The sequence below is a fragment of the Chinchilla lanigera genome, unplaced genomic scaffold (assembly GCF_000276665.1).
Source record: "Chinchilla lanigera isolate Chin_1 unplaced genomic scaffold, ChiLan1.0 scaffold00012, whole genome shotgun sequence".
Taxonomy (NCBI): domain Eukaryota; kingdom Metazoa; phylum Chordata; class Mammalia; order Rodentia; family Chinchillidae; genus Chinchilla; species Chinchilla lanigera.
The window spans coordinates 24,599,272-24,619,767 of NW_004955413.1; the positions used below are offsets into that span (position 1 = coordinate 24,599,272).

General features: G+C 57.9%; 1 protein-coding gene across 5 annotated transcripts in view; it reads right to left on the reverse strand.

Moving 5' to 3' along the window:
• Positions 1 to 6,615: 6,615 nt before the first annotated feature.
• The window catches only part of Kcnj4 (potassium channel, inwardly rectifying subfamily J, member 4), a 28,638-nt gene continuing 14,757 nt past the window's right edge, over positions 6,616 to 20,496 (reverse strand). For 4 of the 5 annotated variants that reach the window (XM_005379255.2, XM_005379254.2, XM_005379253.1 and 1 more), the window contains one exon: positions 6,616 to 11,109. In XM_005379255.2, the coding sequence (XP_005379312.1) occupies positions 9,736 to 11,070 (1,335 nt within the window). In that variant the 5' untranslated portion in view covers positions 11,071 to 11,109 and the 3' untranslated portion in view covers positions 6,616 to 9,735. Of the gene's footprint in view, positions 11,110 to 11,439; positions 11,547 to 20,496 lie in introns of those variants that run through there. The other variant, XM_005379256.2, reaches the window with a different exon arrangement.

The window sequence follows — 20,496 nt, forward strand, 5'->3', positions numbered from 1 at the left end:
ACAAAGACAAGAAGTGACAGCTCGGGGGCCTGAGGACATCCTCCCAAGACTAAGACGCTGGGGTCTGCAAGACCAGAGCTGGCGTTGCCGGGGTGCGCAGCAGGCTTCCGGCAGGGCGCACAGGATCCGGAACCTCCGCGTGGGCCCGGGAGGCTGCGGAGGAGGGCGACTTGCTTCCTGTCTGCCTGTTTACACTCGCATGCGATGTGTGTGGTTCTAATGCGCTATAATTACAACGCGTGCCCACGTGCGTGTCCAATAAACGAACGCGGAAGTAAATAGTCACCTGGGCGCTCTCTAAACAGGAGCCCAGGGGATAGAAACAGCAGGTCTGGGGGTGGCAGGGACCAGGATGAGCTCCCAGGTGACTCTGTCACATGCAGGTGGCCCTGGACCACACTTGGTTAACAAAATCACCAGCTGGGTCCTCTTCCCGGTGGCCAAGCAGCCAGGCTCATTTGCATGATTTTTGCATATATTTGCATGACTCCTTTAGTTCTCTGTAAAGTCTGTGCTGGCCCTTGGCCTCTCTTTTGCAGAATCGGGAGCAAAGCTCCCCCCATCCCGCTCCCAGCAGCCCCCAGACCTGGGTGGTCCCAGTGGACACCCCTGCCCACTGCCCAGCCCCAGGCAAACCATGATCCCTTTGCTTGAGCTCCACATCCCCAAACCCCCAAGGCCCCTGCACATGGGTCCTTCTCCCCGTGCACCAGGCCCTGCCCATCTCGTCCTGCCGGGTACCCAGGCACCCCTCCAGCCTCACCCCAGAGACGGAGCCTCAGGGAGGTCACCAGGCACCCCAGAGAGTGGCTGTCCCTTCCAGCCCGCTGCGTGCTCCTGAAATATCTCTGCCATTTCCATGCATCTCACGTCAGTGTTATTTGGGTTTTGTTTTGCTTTGCTTGCTTTAATTAGGTCTTTAAAATTACCCAAGTCATACACACTTATGGAAAAACAGTCCAGCCAGGTGTGGTCGTGCGCGCCTCTATCCCCAGCTACTCAGGAGACTGAGGCAGGAGGGTTGAAAATTCAAGGCCAGCCTGGGCAATTTAGCAAGACCCTGTCTCAAAATGAAAAATAAGCCAGTCATGGTGGTGCATACCTGTACTTCCAGAATTTGGAGACTGAGGCAGGAGGATCACCATGAGTTCAAAGCCAGCCTGGACTACATAGCAAGACCCTGTCTCACAATAAATCCCAAAACAAATAAATATGAGTAGGGCTGGGGATGTAGCTCAGTGATAGAGCACTTCTGGGTTCTATCCCTAGTATGCACACACATTGCACACGTGCACGCACGCACGCACACATGCACATGCACAGAAATACAACAATCCAGAATATGGAATTTTTCTTTTTTACCCTGTTCTCCCAATAACTCTCTCTAGGAAGAGTCACTGGGAATAGTTTCCTTCCAGACCTTTTTGCATTTAGACACAAATGTGATATACTGACATATACAGATATACTGACATATCTTTTTTTTTTTGGCTTTTTGAGACAGTGTCTCTAAGCAGTTCAGGCTGGCCTTGAGCTCGCTTTGTAGCCCAGGCTGGTCTCAAACTCACAACAATCCTCCTGCCTCAGCCTCCCCAGTGCTGGGATTACAGGTGTGCACCACCACACCCAGCTGACATACCTTTTTGTCATAAGATATGCATGCCAAAAAACACCTAACGTTATTTATTTATTTATTCAATTTGTTTGTCTCACTCTGTAGTTCAGCATGGCCTTGAACTTACTATGTAGGCCAGGCTATGTACTACTTGGGATGATTCTCCAGCCTCAGCCTCCCACATGGTGGGATTACAGGCATGCACAGAGATACGAAATTTAAAGAAAAATATTAGGAACACCCTGTGCTCACCACCCATAAAAATTGCCAGCACCTTAGGAACACATCCCTGCACCTTCCATAGAAGCACACCGCCCCCCTTTGGTTTTCCTTATAGATTGGCCACATATAGGTTTCCCTGAATAATAAATTGAGGATGCGAATTGCTAAATTATCACGTGGGCAACACGTTCGACTTTATTTTCCAAGGAGATGGAACCAATCTGCACTCCCACCCCATGTGGATGAGAATCCCCGCGGATCCACATCCTCGCCAAATCTGGCACCGCACAACTTCAGGATCTGCCAAACTGGTGGGAGTAGAATTCCACCTCATTATGGCCCTAATTTGCATTCCCCTGATTAGTAATGGTACTGAGAATCTGTTTTGTTTGTGTCTTCCATATCCTCAGAGACTCTTTCATCTTCTGGATGTGCCAGTCCCTGGAAGGGTGTGATAAAGTCTCTTAGGTATGACAGTGGACTGCTTAATTTCTCCTTGTTTTGCTTTGTATATTTTGAAGTAATGTTATTAGGTGTGTATGAGTTTGGAATTGTTATGCCTTCCGGGAACTCTGCACTCTTCCTTTGTTGCTAATAGTGCTTTTGCCTTGAAGCCTAGTTTGTTTGACATTAATATCATGACAAATCTTTTGATTTTGATCTATTTCCAGACAAAGAAGGACAGTTGATTGCCTCCCCCTCACTGTATGTGAGTCAAATCATCCCAAATTACCAGTTGGCTTTAGTAAGAGGTGACTCAGTTTCTTATTTCAAAAATATTTGTCTTAGGGGTGTGGAGAGACAGAAGGCAAGAGAGGGGAAGAGATATGATAAAAAAATGTTGCATACATGTATGAAAAGGTCAAAATGAAACCCAATATTTTGGGAAAAGAATATGCAATAATACAAATATATATTTTGGAAAAGTATTTTTACTATGGAAACTATTAAGCATATGCAAAAGTATAGAATAGTATAAAATGATCCCCTAAACCAATAGTGGTGGTGCACACCTGTAATCCCAGCACTTGGGAGGTTGAGGCAGGAGAATCACCTTGAGTTTGAGGCCAGCCTGGGCTACACAGTGAGACTCTATCTCAAAAAGAAAGAAAAAAAAGAAAACAGAACCTCTAGACAGCCATCAGCCAGCAATTTTTTTTTTTTTTGAGACAAAGTTTTACTATATAGTTCAGGCTGGCCTTGAACTCATAGAAATTTTCCTGCCTCAGCCTTCTAAGTGCTGGGATGTGTGCCACCATGCCCAGCCAGAACAAAGTCCTTAACCTAAGGTTCTAGCCACATCCCCATCAGGATGTGGGCGACCCAGGTGGGCCCAGGACAAAACTAGCTGTCAGTCTAACCCAGCAGGGTTAGACTATGTTCTATAGAAACATGTGGGCTACAGAAATGATTCTTATGTGTCAATTTACATTTGTAGGAATGATATAAAAAACAAAACAGGGCTGTGTGCCAAGCAAATACCAAGACAAAGGTTCTAATCCAGCTTCCAACCCCACCCCCAACTCCACCCCAACACCCTTCCGCCTCTTCTTCACTGCTTGACCTCGAAGGCTCTTTGACAGCCCAGCAAGGTGCGGCACACCTGTAGTCACAGTACCCTGGGATGCTGAGGCAGGAGGATGGCAAGTTCAAGCTTAGCCTAGGCAACATCGCTTTAGCAAGACCCTGTCTCAAAAAAAAAAAAAAAAAAAAAAAAAAAAAAAGGGCTGGGGATGTAGCTCAGTAGCTGGGTTCAATCCTTAGTACTAAGGGGAGAGAAAAGTGCTTTCACCTTCAAAGCCTCCATCTGCGCTTCTGTAAAATGGGCAGCCGGCAGCCCCCAAGGCCGCCACAGGGTGGCGCTGTGGTACAGCAGCCCCAGGATCACAGTGACCTTGGGGACCCTGGGGGCCGGTGGAGGGGAGAGAAATCTTAGAAACGGCCCCTCTGGGGTGGACCTCCTCGAGGAGGGGCGAGTGGGGTCGTGCTGACCGCTGCAGCAGAAGAGGATACCCTTCCTAATGCAGCCAACAGCTGCTGCCGTGGGAGGGGTGAGGACACTCAGGGTGCTGGGCCTGTGTTCTCCCCTGTATGGCGGGGACCCTGTCTCCTGGGAACAGGAGCCCAGCACTCAGATGATGGCTGCAGAGGCCTTTGGACCCTGTCCTGTCCCCAGCCAGGGAGCAGGGCCCCTCCCCTGAGAGATGCAGTTTGCAGGCGAGGATGGGAAGGAGGATTCCCAAGCATCCCCCTGGGCTCCCCCTACCTCCCCACACCCCACAGCGAGCGGTCAGAGCCCCAGAGACTCCACACAGCCACACAGCCCAGCGGAGCTGGTCCCCTGCCCATGCAGGGTGCCCGATGGCTCTGACCATACCTTGGCCAAGGTCACATGGGACAGACTGGGGTCTCAGTCCCTCTGCCTCCCCCAACTCTCCTCTGGCTGGGGAGACCCCTTAGCAAGTCCCCGTGTGCCCAGTAAGAGCAGGTGTCTCCACACCACGGCCACAAGGGTGGGTAGTGCAGGCCAGGCAGTGTGGCCGAGGCCGTGACTCTGGCGGGGGTGCTGGGGGGAGGCCCTCCTGCTGCCCGGCTCCGCTGGCCAGCTTGTCCCCAGGCGTGTACCCGGGAGAATCGCCTTCGGGAGGAGCGGCTCTTCTGCTTCTGGAGGTCTCAGCTCGAGGTCGCTTGGCCTGTTAGCTTGGGGCCTCTGGGAGCCTGAATATCCTGGTGGCTGGGACAGAGACAGGAAGGGGGTCCCCGTCTCCTGTCAAGGCTGCGGCCTCCGTGACCTTCCTGTAGGTCCCGAAGACTCTGCCATCTCCCCGCAGTGCCACAGGCGGCTCCTGGGCCCTTAACCCACGAGTCTCCGGGGACAGGGATGGGGAGACAGGACGGTGCAGATCCTAGCTCCCTCACAACCCCCGGGAGCGTGGGAGCCACTCCGCCCTCTCCACTTTCCCGGCACAAATTGTCCCCCGAGCCCCCACTGAGGCTCATCTCCCCTTCTCGGGCCGCCTGACTCGGAGCCCGGAAGGCTGCCCCTCCTGTCCCCGCCGGCGGCCCCAGACCCTTCAGGACCTGAGGCCTGGACGGGGTGAAGGTGTGGAGGAGCCCCGGCACATCTGGCTGCTGCCTCTGCCCTGCCTGCTGCAGCCCACGTGCACCCCACTTCCGTCGCTCCATCCTCTGCTCCCCGGCGGCAGGAAGGGCCTCGCACCTTCACCCGACAGCCTCACCTGCTCACCTGGCCGGCTCCCTGGGGCAGCTAGCCCCTCAGCACCCCTCACTCCTCCTCACCCTCTCTCTGCCATCAGCCTGACTCTGCTTCGGCTTACGCCTGATGAGAAATCAAAGTGTCAGAGCCTTGCGTGGCAGCCTGTGCCCGGATCCAGCACACAGGAGGCTGAGGCAGGAGGATCATGAGTTCAAGGCCAGCCTGGGAAACTTAGCAAAAACCCAAACCAAAAACAAAAGGCCGGGGTTCCGAAGCTGGAGAGTGCAGGCATCTCACTGTTGTGAATGAGGGCTGGAGGGTTACCCTCCCACGCCACCGAGAGTCTGAGGGGGGTGTGCAGTGGGGTGGGGTCCCCAGGGAGCCCCACAGAGAGGTCGGAGTTGCCCCGTGTCCACCGCACAGGGCGTCAGCCACATCCCTGTCTCCCAGGGAAGAGGGCACGGGGTCAGGTCACAGAGCCACTGGGCTGGACAGGCCACAGACCTGTCCCCTTCCACACACACAGGTGCAGGAGGGGGCGTCCCCAGCTTCTTGGTCTCCTCTGGTCTGGGTTTTCCTCCTCTCCAACCTTGGTTTTAGTGCCTTGCTGCTCTAGCCCTGGCCAGCCCTCAGCAGGAGCCCGAATTCCCTCAGCGCTCAGGGTAGGTGGCGTGGCAGCCTCCACTCAGAGGCCCTGCCCTGGCCTCGGGCTGTGCTGTGTCCCCTCACAGCCCCGCTCCACGTGTTCCTCTCCGTCCCTCCCTCTCTCTCTCTCTCTCTCTGTCTCTCGTCTGTCACCAGCTCCATTCTCATGGCACAGCCCCCTCCCCCAGGCGTTGGGCAGAGGGAGGAGGGCGGGAGGACGGGCCTGGGACAGGGTGAGGAGGTGGGGCAGGAGCTGACCTCCCTCAGCTTGGCAGGGAGCCTCAGGACTGAGCAGGGCCAGGGCCCCATCCTGGGAGAAGCGGCCCTGTGGAGGACGCCAGGGGCCGGGGGCCTGGCTCTGAGGAGGGGGCTCTGCAGCTGCCCCGGGTGTCTGCGAGGTCCTCTCAGCCTTCCTCCCACGGAGAGAGCTGCTCATGCCTCCCTCCCTCCTTCCCTCCTGCAGGGGCCTGGCCTACCTGTCCTGTTGCCATGGCACCCGTATCCGGGGTGGACAGCCATGGTGTCCCGGAGATTTACCTCCCATGAGATTCACCTCCCTCTCATGTGGGGTACATGAGAAGCTCTTTGGGACCTCTGAGGGTCACTTCAGTGCAGAGTGCAGACCCAAGGGGGCGGAGCTCACGTCCGGTGCCCACCAGGACCCAGGCCAGCGGAGACAGGCAGTAAATGGACAGAGGGTGTCCTGGGAGCTCAGGTGCTTGGGGGAAGGGGTGGGGAGGGACCCAAGCACCTGTTTGTCCACCCCACTCTTGTCCCCAAGACCTCCTGGCATCTTCTGAAAGACAGGAGGCGCACCGTCCTGGGCCAGCTCTCTAGGCTCCCTGGGCTGGCCTCCATCCCACCCCCCAACCTCAGCCCGAGGAGCCGGGAGCCCAGGCGCACACCCCCACCCGGCTGTCTTGAACTTCTTAGTTTTATTTTTGAATCTGTGCTCTGTCCGTGAGCTTCAGTGACACAACGCGTGAGCACGAGCAGAGGAGGAAATTGTAAGAAAGGGAAATGTTTTATATTTTAGTGCTTTTGATGGTTTTTAGTGCCGTCCCGATTTTTTGGAGAAGGGACCCACGTTCTCAGCCAGCCGTGGTCCTGGGCCGGCAGGAGGACACTGCACAGCGGCCAGGAGAGCGGACGGGGTCAGGCAGCCCGGCCAGGTCGGGGCACAGAGGGGAGGCTTCCAGCCCCTTCCCTTCCTGCTCCTCCAGCCACCTGCCCATCCCAGGTCCCCCCGCCCCCAACCGGGCTGGGCTGCAGCGGGGAGGCCGGGCGTGGCAGGTGGCGTGGGGTCCCCCTTTCCTGGCTCAGGGGGAGTGGGCTGGGCTGGGGAAGAGGAGCAGGGCGGCACCTCCAGGCCCTGCAAGGCTGATGTACCCATGTGCGCAACGGTAGCCAGGGGCCCCGAGCTCCTGCCGCCCCCAGAGGCAGCCATCGGGCCACCGAGCCGTCGTGGAGGGAGGATGTGAGCGAGCGAGCGAGCGGGAGGCGGGTGGGAGGCGATGACAGGGGAGCAGGTGGGAGAGGAAGGTGAGTCAGCACCGAGCAGAGCTGAGGCCTCGAGGGAGCGAGCGCAAGTTTGCAGAAGCCGAGGCCTCCTGCACCTGGAGCCTCCTGCAGCACCATCTCTCTCTCTCTCTCTCTCTCTCTCTCTCTCTCTCTCTCTCTCTCTCTCTGTCACTTGCCTGCCCACACTGTCCTCCCCCTTTGCCACTCCAGCCCGAAAGTCTTGGCTTTAGGGGTCACCTTGTCTATGACCAGAGAGGCAGGCCACCGTAGAGGAGCGATTGCCCCAACGTCCCAGCAAGTGGCAACCGGTGACAGAAGATGCTTGGGAGGGGAGACCCTAAGATGTCCCTGGCTGCTCCTCCTAGCACCAGCCCTCCGTGTGTCCCTGTCCCTCCTGCAGCCTGGCCTCTCCCCAGGGGGACAGCTGTGTGTCCTGTGGGATGAGTCCCAGTCTGGGGGCGGCCCTGAGTTCCCCTCTCACGCCTTGTTGCCCAAAGCCCTGGGGAATGAAGCAGGCAGGAGAGGAGGACATGGGGCTCGCAGGGCTGGAGGAAACCTGAACTGAAGGATGTGGAAGGTGTCACCTTGGATCCAGGGGGGCACCCCCCCACCACCAAAGGAAGCCTTGGGCTCCTTTGTTAAATTGTTAAAGCACGCAGATGCCCTGCAGTTTACTCCACGGCAGCCTCGTTGCAGGGCTGATGGAAGGGGGCTGTTCCCATGGCCGCCCACAACGCCTCACAGTGGGTGAGCCTGGTGGCTGGCTCCCTGCATACCCTGAGGTAGCTGGCACCTTGGCATGGAAGATCCCTAGGACCAGGGAAGATGCCTTCTGCTTTCCTGTAATCTGAGTACTGCGTACGCAGCTGGTGGTGGAATAGAGCAAGAGCTGAAGGCGGCTGCAGACTCTCAAGCTTTCAAGAGGCCTGAAATAGGTCACCTTGCATGGCCACCCCTCTTCTTTTCGTGCATGCCCTTTGCAGCAGGGACTTGGCTTCTCTCCCAAGAGGTGGCATCTCATTTCCTACCCTGTGCACCTCGGTTGGCTGGGTGACCTGGACGGCCAATGGCATGCCCGGAAATGACATTATACAGGTTCAAGTCTAGGCCTCTGAGACCTGGCGGCTTCTGCTTCTGCTCCTAGGAGGCTGTCCTGAGATGTCGTGAAAGGATCTGATGCCAACCCACAGAGGAAGAGAGAGGTCCCCAGAGCAGACGCACAGCCCCCAGCCAGCTGCCAGGCCCCCGCGACATGTGGATGGGGTAGCCTTGGATCTTACTCCGGCTGGCCTGGCAGCAGGTGCAGCCGTTGGCGTGCATTCAAGAGAGGCTGGGCTGGGAGCCGCCGAGGGGACCTTGAGGCCGTGGGAATCATGGGTACCTGAGTTTTTAGAGAGCTGAGTTTTCAGGGGGCCCCACAGTGAGGCAAAGACCAGGCCTGGACTGACCAAGCTTCCCACTGGCTCCTGGAATCCTGCCTACCACGTGTCCCGCAGTCAGCCTCGTCACACGTGTGTGCGCACATGTGTGTCTGTGTGAGCGTGAGTGTGCAAGTCAGGGAGCCCTTTCCACTGCCCCAAAGCTTTGACTCAGGCCCAGGTTCCCTGATGCCCACTCAGGACCCCTCCTCCACCCTGGGAGGACAGCGGCAGGCAATGCGACCCCTGCAGGGCCAGAGTGTCAGACAGGGACACACAGACACGCGTGCACACACGCTCCCTCATTGTGCTGCCTACCGCTCCCTCTCAGCCAGCTCGGCCTATCGGACCATATACTTTATTAAAAATAGATAGTTACAAACTCCATTATCAGTCCGAGCTGGGCCAGGGGGACCCGAGGACCGCAGGGAGGGAGGGGGACAGGTCCTCAGCCTGCCTCCTGGGGTTCCGCCTCTGCACCCAAACCCAACACCATCCAGGGGACACACTTTGGCTTTGAAGGGGCTCTGGGGACAGCCAGCTGGACAGGGGAAGGGGCTGGGCATGACGGTGGGGGGAAGAGAGGGGCAACACCCCCTTGTCCTGCAGGTAAAAATGGCGGAGGTGGATCTGGCGTCTCTAGCTCACTCCGTTTGTAGATATTTACAAAAGAAAGTCAGGAGAGCACAAGGCTGTAGTCATGCAAGAGAAACGCGCCCCTCCCCCCTCCCAGCCCCACCCCCTGCCCCCCCAGAACCCCAAAATGCCCACTCCCCAGCAGTCCAGCCGCCTTCCCCAAGTTCGGAGGGCGCGGGGGCGGGGCACGTCCTTGACGGGTCAGTGGGGAAGGGCGGAAGGTGCAGGGGCCGCAGCCACTGGCGGCCAGGAGCTGGGAGCTTGGACCGAGTCCCCAGGCGCTCCCCAGGCCTGGGCTCTGCAGTCGGCAGGAAGGGTCCCCCCGTCTTGGATGTCCCCACCTTCCTCCAGGAGGTCCACAGAGCTGGGCCAGCTCTGTCACGAGTGTGGGAGAGGCATCCTGGCTTCCCACCGGGGCAGGGGCTCGGCCGGCAGGAGGCGAGGCGGGCAGGGCCTGGAGGTCAGATGGCCGACTCCCTGCGGTAGGAGATGTTGTCCAGGGGGAGGGTGGCCTGCATGCGCTCCAGATCCAGGTGACTGCCAAACTCCAGCATCCGGATGATGCCTGCCTCCTCCTTGGAGCCCGCCTCCAGGCCCAGGCCTGCGGCCACCGCGGCCGCCGCGGCCGCCTCCTCCTCCATCTCCTCTTCCTCCTGGCTCATGAGGGCCAGCTCGTTCTCATAGCAAAAGGCACTGGGCGGAGGTGGCGGGGCCGGCAGCACGGTGATCTTGCTCTCCTGCAGCTCCCGGGCCGAGCAGCAGGGCGTGCCGGCCACCTCGTAGGTCTTGTGGAAGCGTGAGTAGTCCACCTTGTAGTGGCTCTTCTCCTCGAAGACCACGGGCTCGAAGCGGTGGCCCCACAGGATCTCGCTGGCCAGGTAGGAGCTGCGGGCCTGGGTGGTCATGGCCGTGGCCTCCACCATGCCCTCCAGGATGACCACGATCTCGAAGTCCTCCGACTCCAGCTCCTCCTTGCCCATGCCGTAGAGCGGACTGTCCTCGTCGATCTCGTGGACGATGATGATGGGCGACACCAGGAAGATGCGGTCCAGGCCGATGTCGTAGCCCACGTTGAGGTCCCGCTGGTCCAGCGGCAGGTACTCGCCCTCCTGGGTCATGTAAGGCTTGATGAGCTGCGCGCGCACGTGGGCCTCCACGATGTGGCTCTTGCGCAGGTTGCCCACGCGCCACATGAGGCAGAGCTTGCCGTCGCGCACCGAGATGACCGCGTGGTGGCTGAACAGCAGCGTCTGTGCGCGCTTCTTGGGCCGCGCCATCTTGGCCATGATGGTGCCGATCATGAAGGAGTCGATGACGCAGCCCACGATGGACTGGACCACCACAGCGATGACGGCCAGCGGGCACTCCTCCGTCACGCAGCGGAAGCCGTAGCCGATGGTGGTCTGCGTCTCCACAGAGAAGAGGAAGGCACCCAGGAAGCCATTCACATGCATGATGCAGGGCTTGGGGGCCGCCGGGGCCGCCCCGCCGTTGCCCACCGGGCCCCCCGTGGCTGGCGCCGCCGCGCCGGCCTCCAGGTCACCGTGGAAGAACGCGATGCACCAGAAGAGGAGGCCGAAGAAGAGCCAGGAGACGAGGAAGGCCGCGGAGAAGATCATGAGCATGTAGCGCCAGCGCGTGTCCACGCAGGTGGTGAAGATGTCCGCCATGTAGCGCTGGGACTTGTTGCTCAGGTTGGCGAAGTACACGTTGCACTGGCCGTTTTTCTTCACGAAGCGGTTGCGGCGTTTCCGCCGGGGCACGTGGGCCTGCCCGTTGCGGCTGTGCCCGTGCATGTCCTGAGGCCGGCGTGGTCACCTGGGAAGACACAGGGCCTGTGGGGGAGAAGCGGGACAGGTGAGGCGCCGGGCGGGCAGGGGCCACAGGGGAGACCAGAAGGCAGAACCTGAGACCAGGACCTCCCCGGACCTAGCAGGCGGCGCGTGACAGGCGGTTCGGCTCTGACCACAGGCCCACACCTGTGCACCTGGCTGTCCGAGCTCTGAGACTGGCGTCCACCTGGCCAGGAAGCTGGGCAGGACCCCTTGACTGGGATCCCCTGAGAGTTGCTCTTCCGACCCCCCTTTGCCCACTGTTCCAGAAGCTCCCTGATGCCCATCTTGACGCTGCCCTCCGCCGTGGCCCAGAGCCCTGTCCCCACTCACCCGCTGGTTCAGCCTCTGCACTTTGGGCTGGCTCAGAGGCTGGACATCCTCCTGTGCTGTCCCATGCAGTAGCCACTGACCACCTATAGGTTTTTATATTTAATTAAATAAAAATGCAACATCAATTCCTCTTTTTTTTTTTTTTTTGCCACGGAGTCTCACTACGTAGTCCAAGCTGGTCTAGAACTTGCTATGTAGCCCAAGTTGCCCTCAAGATCCTCCTGCTTCAGCCTCCCGAGTTGTGGGATCACAGGTATGTGCCACCATGCCTGGCTTTTCAGGTCTTCACTTGTACTAGCATTTCATGTGCTTGGGGACGACTGGTGGCCAATGGCTATGGTAAAGACATGTACGATATAAGCTATTTCCATCATGCAGGGAAGCACACTGGACAGCACTAGGCCCTGCAGCCCCGTGAGGGTCTGAGTTCTGTCTTGGATGCTTCCCTCCCACTCTTCCTTTCAGCCACTGAGCCCCAGAGTCCTGTCCTGTCTCCAAACTTCTCGGGAGCAGTGGCCGGTAAGAATCCAGTGAGATGTCCTGCATGGAGGGAAAGCCTGAGGTTTCGTCCCCCTGCTAGTCACAGGTGGCTCAGAGAGGGCGAGTGGCCTACCCAAGGCCACACAGCTGGGAAGTAAGTGGCTCCAAACTTGGATGAGCCACATGGATGAGCTCGTGGTGTAGAGCCTGGAGAGGAAGAAGTGACACCCTGCTGCGTCACTAGGCCACCTGACAATTAATCCAGTGCCCCTCTCAGAGCCACAGGTTCCTTGTCTGTAAAATAGGGACAAGAAATCCCTCTCTCACAAGAGCCAGAGTGAAGGGCATCACCCTCCTGCCTGCCTTCGCCTTTCCTGTCTAGGAGTCAGGGAGGAGCGGGCCCGCCTGTCAGCGTCCCAGCTGTTTGAGCGGAGGAGGCCTGTCAGCCACTGGGTGCCCGCGCGCAGCTGGCCCACGGAGGGCAGAGCCTGTCTCCACCTTCCCTGCCCGCCGGGCTCCGGGGCTGAGTTCACGCAGCCCCGGTACCCAGAGCCGCTAGGGCCAAGACCGGGCCTGGGTTCCTGATAACATTTTGGCCCAGAATTATATAAGGCTGGAAGTTTCTATTTTCTGTTATATTCTTCTTCCTGATCTAATTGTGCATCTGTGGCAATGTTTATACACTTCCCTGGTTCAGGACAACTCGGTTGCCGCAGCAACCGGTGCGCGCCAACGCTATAATTTAGAGATCAACAGCTCCGGAGCCTGCCTCTTCCCAAAGACGCCGAGTCCCAGCCCCCACGGCCACCCCACCCGACCCGGGCTTCCTCCCCTTCCCTGCCCTGACGGATCAGGGGCTCCCACGTGACTTGGGCAAGTCATTGACCCCCCCACGAACCTCAGTTTCCTCATCTGAAGAATGGAACCAATGGCCCAGCAGCCTGAAGACTCAGCGGGATGTGGCTCTCATGCAGTGCTGGCTCTTTGCAGGTCCTAACTTGTCACCGTTTATGTTTTGTGTGCTGGGGATAAAACCCAGGGCTTCCCGCATGCTAGGCAAGTGTTCTGCCACTGAGCTACACCCAGGCCGTGAAGGTCCTGACTTAGGCCACACACAGTCTCTGCCACCTCCCTGAGTCCCAGAGCTTGGGCTCCAAGTGTGACCTGAGAGGGCTGGACGCCTGGTGCACCTTCTGGCAACCTGAGTGTCCAGGGATGTCTTCTGTCACCAATCCCCTCCATGTCCCACCCACAGCTGGAGGAACGCAAGGTCACCGAGTTCAAGATCCCTTTTCCACATCAGAGGCCCAGGATGTCGGGGACAGAGGACTTGAGTGACTTCTGTCCACGGGCCTCATGCTCTGGAAGGAAGCCTTGGGCTCACCCGTTTCCTTCCTGGTGGGGGCAGGGGCCAGGGAGGAGGGCACACAGGCCCTGGGCTGCCGTCCACATGTCTGCAACAGAGGACAGAGGACCAGGGCTGGTGGCCCACATCTTGGTGGCTGAGGCCTTGCCCAAGGCCGGACGGAGCCAAACCCAGCTGGGCCCCCGTCCTCTGTCCGACAGGACCGGCTGGTACCAGGCACTGAGCTGGCACAGCAGAGAGGACTCTTGGTGGCTTCTAGAGGGTCCTGGGGGTGAGGGCTGAGGAGCCCGTCCCTCAAGGCTATGGGCTGCTGGGCCTCCCCTCCACAGCACTGCCACTGTCCCTCTCAGGGACAGTCTGGTGACAGAGTCTCAGCTAGCCCATGGCCGGGGCAGCCCGAGGCCCTGTGCACCCCGCACACTCACTCTGACGTGGGCACCCACTCCTGTGCCGCCCTTCTGTCACTGAGGAGAGGCTCACCTGTGTCCGGGACACAGCACACAGACACCCACTGGGGCAGTGCCATACAGGGCTTCCCGGAGAAGGCACAGGGGCCCCAGGGAAGGTGCAGAAAGGAGCGGCCCAGACGGCAGGAGGGGACATGAGGCATTAGCTCAGTGTCGTCTCCTCTGAATATAGAGACTTGATTTTTTTTTTTTTTTTTAACAAAACGTTAGGCTGGGGTGTAGCTCAGTGGTGTGCACGAGGCCCTGGGTTCCGCTCTCGGCACTGTGGGGGTAGGGGGCCCTGGCTGTGCTGGTAGCCGTGTTGTTCCTATCATTAAACTCTCTGGGAGACAGCGTCTGGCTTCTTTCGCTTGCATGGACTGGAATGGAGAGACCCAGCGCAGGGAGCCCAGCTGGCCGGGGCTCTGCGCTGCCCTGCGGCCTGAACCCTGTAAGTCCTTCCCCTTCTTAGCCTCTGGGCCTCCCCCAGCCCTATGGCCACTTATCTTCCTGGCCTTGTCCCAGGTGGGGTCTTTTGGAGGGTCATGGAGTGACATGAAACAGTTGAAACAGGGGGGTTGGGGAGGTGCTCCCCGGCTTCCCAAGCCCCCAAATGCAGCAGCTGGCCCAGGACACAATGAGCAGCAGGATGTGCGCATCGCTGTCCGTTTTTTGTTTTGTTTTGAGACAAGGTCTCATTCAGTTGCTAAGTTTCCCAGGCTCACAACTTTCGATCCTCCTGCTTCAGCCTCCCAGCATACTGTAACCACAGTGCTGCCACCATGCCTGGCTACCTAGTGATCATCCTTATTTAAGGCTTTTTCCTGGGGTTCTTTCAGAGGCAAAAGTCCTTCTAGGAAGTGAGGGGCCGGGAGGTGCTGGCTGCTTTGTAAAATGAATGTCCTTCCCTGGCAGATGAAGTAACAATGCCACGCAGACTTAATTTTCTGCTTCTTTGACTACGCTGCAAACATCTGAAATGTGGGAGCCCCAGGACAGACTCCACTGCGAAGCAGAGACTGGGGCTCGGAGTAGACCTGAGCACAGTGTTCGTGGGGGCACAGGGATCCAGCAGCTGCCGAAGGGATCTCCAGCCTCAGAGGGGACACAGAGGGGACCCACAGGGCTGTCGATGTGGGCACCATCGCTGTCCTGCCCCCACCTGAGGTTAGGGAGGACAGAGGAGGCCCAGCGGGGGCAGGACCCTGGCTCCTGCCACCTCCTGGGCTTTCCTAGGGACTCTGTGACATCAAATGTTCCATCTGGTCATGACTCTCTCTGTGAAAGAAAAGCCCACACCCAGCAGCAGCCCCGCCCTCCGCACGTCACAGCCATGGACACACGAAGAGGTGACCAACAGCTGCAGGGGCAGGCTGGCCTGACAGCGGGCGCCTTCCCTGGGAGGACGGAGCGGGAGCCCACCCTTGGGGACTGTCAGCCAGCGCCAGCCTGCCTGAGCTGTCGAGGTCACCAGGATTGGCAGAGAAGACGGGGAGGGGACGCAACTTGCCCAAGATCACATAGCTCAGCCCTGCGCCCAGCGCACGCAGTCATCTGCTCTCGGGATGCGCCGACTCCATGTCACGCAAAGCAGGGTGTTTAGCAAGCACCCCACACAGCCACAGGCGGGGCTGTTATTGCTGTTCCCTCGCTGAGGGATTGCAGGCTGCAGCTGGGGAGTGTTGAGCACAGCGTCACAAAACAGTGGCCCGTGCAGTGACACACTTATAACCCTCCCTACTCAGGAGGCTGAGGCAGGACGATCCCGAGTTTGAGGTCAGCCTGGGCTATGGAGAGCTTGTCTCACAATAAACTTTGAAAAGGGCCCGGAGGTGTGTGGCTCAGTGCCTGAGTGCTTGTCTAACACCTGTGAGACTGTGGGTTCTGCCCTCAAAAGAAAGGGGCAGAGCGGGCTTCCCACTCAGGTCTGGCTCACCCTGGTCCCCAGCCTGTGTGCTGCTCGCTCTGGTCCCCTGTGCTGTGCTCCTCCCTCCGCCCCGGGTCCTGCGCTGTCCGCCTTCCCATCTACACGGTGGTGCTGGCCGGCTCCCTCTGAGTCCCTCGCCCCTCGCTGTCCCTGCGCCACTCCACTTCCGGTGGATTCTGCAGAATATACCGGTTACAGCCACTTGCTTGGGGCGGCGAGCCCTGACCCAGCCTCAGCCCGAACACAGCCTCGGTGTCCTCATCTGCACATGGTGGTAACAGCACTGACCACAGAAGTCTCTCACTGGGCCCTCGGGAAACATTCCGAGTCCAATCGGCCCTGCTCCCCTCAGTCGTGGGCCCTGCTAGGAGAAAGCAGCGCCAAAGCCAGAGCTGACCACGGGGGAAACTGTCTTACCCGCCCGTGGCCTTCTGCAGGCTCTGTCCTGCTCCTCAGACCCTTGGAGACCCGGATCCCTTTTCTCTGGGAATCTGGCTCCCTTCATCTCCCCGCTCCCTGTGTAACAGCTTCAACTGTGGAGCTTCCAAACCACTGTCCTCCTGTGTGACCTTCGGCAAGTTACTTGACCTCTCTGGTCCCTGCGTGCCTCATCTCTAGGTAAAGCTAAAAATAGAGCTCACTGCATTAGAGTGTGGTGAGGATAAATGGGATCCTGCACAGAGCAGGCTGAGTGATCGATAGGGGCGGGCCCTACTCCAGGGCTGAACGGGCCTGGTCCTCCCGATTTCCTCCCTGGACGCCCCCGCAGCCACCCGCCTCAGCCTGCTCCGCTGTCTCCAATGCTGTGTGAGGGGACAAATGGGCCGGCACGGTGGCCCCGAACCACACAGAGCTGGGCTGGGGGCCTGCCTGGCTCTAACAGGTTCCCGGGCTCCTATGGGCCGCGGTTTCTCCAGTTGCAGAAGCAGTGCCTACCTGCAGGTGGTCCTGAAGGTCGGCGGCGACTGTCCCCAAAGTGCGTGCCACAGTGCGCGTGGGGGGAGGCTGTCCCTCCCCCACGCCGTCCTCTGCTCCTAGGATCCCACTGCACACCGCCCTCCCCCACGGCCAATGCCGCGACACAGCAGAGGCTGCCCTGAACATTTACTGTCCACCACCAGAGCCGTTCTGAGTGCTTTAGGCTGATCGATTCCTATCTCGGTGACCTCAGAGGAAGACACTGTTATCATTCCTATTTTAGAAGTAAGAAAACCAAGGCACAGAGAGGTTCAGCAATTTGCTCAAGGTCACACAGCTTCTATGTGGCAGATCCAGCATCTGGACATGGGCAGTAGGCCCAGGGCACACGGATGAAGCACTCTGCCCTCCTGCCTCGAAGGAACACTGCACACACGTTTGCACACTTGACAGTACTGTCCAGTCCTACGGTGAGCCAGGTTCCAGGAAACAAGTCCTACTGGGCGAGGAGAAACCAGACCACAGGCCAGAAGCCGGACGCCAGGATTCAATGGCAACCTCAACTGCCTCAATGGTGGTGGCCTTCAAGGCACCCCACCTCCCCTCCACCGCCCCCTCCTGTGGCTTCTAGGTCGTGCTCTGCCTTACACTCGCCCTCCACACTTCCTTGTTCTGTTACTTTTTTTTTTTTTTTTAGTACTGGGGATTGAGCCAAAGGGTGCTGTACCACTGAGCTACATCCTCAGCACTTTTTCTTTTGAGACATGGTCTTGATAAGTTGCTAAGTTACCCAGGCTGGAACTCATGATCCTCCTGCCTCAGCCTCCCAAGTAGCTAGGATTGCAAGCATGCGCCACCATACCCTGCAGGTACTATTAACTGCATACCTGCTAGGGGTCAGACACAGGCCTTGAACTCACTTAACTCACGGATCAGCTGGCAGATGCTCTGCAGATAATGTAAGGTGTGATTGAAAAATAAGGCACATGTCTAAATGTGAAATTTTATTACAGGAAAAGATACACTGTCACTTATCTACCCTTCAACTACTTCTCACTCTGACTATACTGATCCTATCGTTCTTGCTCTTTTCTGAAGCTGTTCTGGAAATCCTCTCCCCTGAGTGGCTTTAGTTGCACTGTCATGGCTGCCTCGATGTCCTGAATCCATTCAGAACATTTCCCTTTCATGGTCATTTTGACTGGGGAAGAACAGGAAGTCACACGGTACCAGATCCGGTGAATCAGGTAGAGAAGGACACAGCGTCATATTTTCAGAAGTCTGCCTTTCTGCTGGATGGCTCTTGGCAGTAGCATTCCTTTTTTTTTTTTTTTTTTTAAATCATGCCTCATAATTAAAAAGACACTCACGAAAGAGGACTTCCAGAGCTGCTTCAGGAAGTGGCAGGAACAATGGGATAAGCGTGTTCAAAGGGAGAGGGGAGGATTTTGAGGGGGGTTCATGGCAATATGTCTTTCATTGTAATAAATTTTTTACAATTTAAATATTTTATATATATATATAATTTTTTTTGTCTTTCTGAGACAGAGTCTCGCTGTGCAATTCAGGCTGGCCTTGAGCTCACTTTGTAGCCCAGGCTGGCCTCGAATTCGCAACAATCCTCCTGCCTCAGCCTCCCGAGTGCTGGGATTACAGGCGTGAGCCACCACACCTGGCTCTACTTCACTGTATATTTTGATCACATATCATAAACATTTGCAGAGGCAGGCTGCTATAAATTGGGTTAAGTGGCTTGAGGGGAAAGTATGAGGTGTATGAGAGAGAAGTTAGGGGCTCTAGTTTGGGGGGTCCTCACAGGCAAGCTGAGATCTTCATGGGAAGCGGGAAGCTGTCAGGAAAATTGTGCATCTATGTGAAAATTGGGGATAGAACTTGGGGTCTGTCACCTGCCTGGGATGAGGAAGCAGAGATGGGAGACAGCGAGGGTTGCAAGTCTCCTGAGGGCCCCAAGAAGTGGGAGGGAAGTCGCTGAGCTTTGCCTGGTTCAGTCTTTTAAATTTTCACGTGAAATCTTTCAGACAAATAGGAATAACACAAAAAACCCACGTGTCTGCCACCAAGTTTAAGAAGTCAAACATCCCTAACCGGGCCCCAGTGTCACCTGCCCATGTTGGCCTGAGGTCTGCCGCAGCCACGGCCTGGGTCACGTGGGACAGGATATGGTGAGTTGGTCTTTGTGGCTGCTGTGTGTGACACAGCGGACGCAGGAAGCGGGCAAGGAGGCACTGGTGGTGGCAGAGCTGTGTCGCACTGGGCGTGTCTGGGTGGGGAGTGGGCGGGAAGTCCGAGGGTCTCAGGCCAGCCCAGGGCCCCAGCCTGAGACGCTGGCGCAGCCTGGAAGTGGCCCAGAGGCCCATGCACGAGCGGCTGGGCACGTAGCCCTCCAAGACAAGGAGGGAAGGGGGAGCTCTTCAGGGATGCAGCCGTGTGGGGCTCCTGGATGTATTTTTAAGCAAAAAAAGGCAACAGTGATGAAAGTGAGTAGAGGAGCCACTGCTTGTGTGAAAAGGGAGAGGAGAGAAATTTATAGATACGCATATTTGCTTGTCGCTGCTTGTCTCTGGATGGAGACCCAGGAAACGGGTGACAGTGGCTGCCTCCAGGGAGGAGGGGAAGCAGGTGGCTGGGGATGGGGTGGGAGGAAGAATTCTCACTGTTTTTTCGTTTGTGTCTTTTTAATTTTAGAACCATATGAATGTATTACCTATGGAAAAAATATACATGAAAAGTTTTAAAATTAGTGCGTGCATATGTGTGTTTTTCAGAGAAGAATCATAGCATTCATAAAGTCCGTCACAAAGGACTAGGACCCCAAGAAGTCAGAGAACACCTCGGGCTGTGTGGCTCCAGGGAAACGTCTGCATTTCTCTGAGCCACACCCACAAAACGGGGGGGGGGGGAGAATGGCACCCCCGGGGCAGATGTGCCGCGGTGACCAGCAGCGGAGGGCAGGGGTTGATAGACTGCAGAGCACAGAGCCCTTCTTGAAGGGGCTGACCTTCTCCCTGCCTTTCCTCGGCTCCCAGTCTCCACTCTGCCTCGCAGGCTCCTCTGAGCCCTGTCATCCTCCGATCTCGACCGGGCCTGGTCCCTGTCCTGCTCCTCGAGTCCTCCAGGACCCTGCAGTGGCCTCCCCAAGCCCCACCCGGGTGCCACACGGCCTGCGGAGCCCACGCTTGGTCATCAGCCATTGGCCTCCCTTCTCTTCTCCTCCGTGGGGCTCCCTGTGAGCTCATCCAGACACACCGTGGGCTGCCGCCCCGTGTCTCCTGCCCGTCCAAACGGCATCTCCAAGCCCGCATAGCTAAGAGCACGGTGCGCCATCCTCCTGTCCTCATCGTCCCTGCCTCGCTCTGTGACCCCAGCCCCAGAAGCAATAACGACGTCGCGAGGAAAGTGCACTTCATGTCCGCTGCTAGCCAGCCAACCACAGTCACAGCTTTGATTCTGGCCGCCCCTGCCAGGAAGGTGCACAGCCACCCCACGGGGCGCAGGAGCTGGCCCTCAGCGTGACCTTGGGATGGAGCCTGGACACTGACCTCAGGCCCTCTGCAGCCAGCACACAGGGCTACAGGGCCGCCCAGACAAGCCCCCAGCCTCCTCCCGGCTTCTTTCCTGGTTGAGACTTCCAAGGTCCCTCAGCTTCCAGCGCCTGGGGCTGCCCAGCCCTTGGGATGAGCTCCCAGCCCATGGTGGGGTCTGGTCCTCTCTGACCTCAGTCCTTCCTCCCCACCCCAAGCCGGCCACACGGCCACACAGGCCTTTTTCCTGCCCCCGCAAGCCACCACCTTCATTCCTGCCCCTGGGCTTACGTGGGCTGCTTGCTACTTCCAGCTAAATTTTCTTCCCTAAGACACCGCCGCTCACTCTTCCCTACCATTTGGGTCGGGACTCAAAAG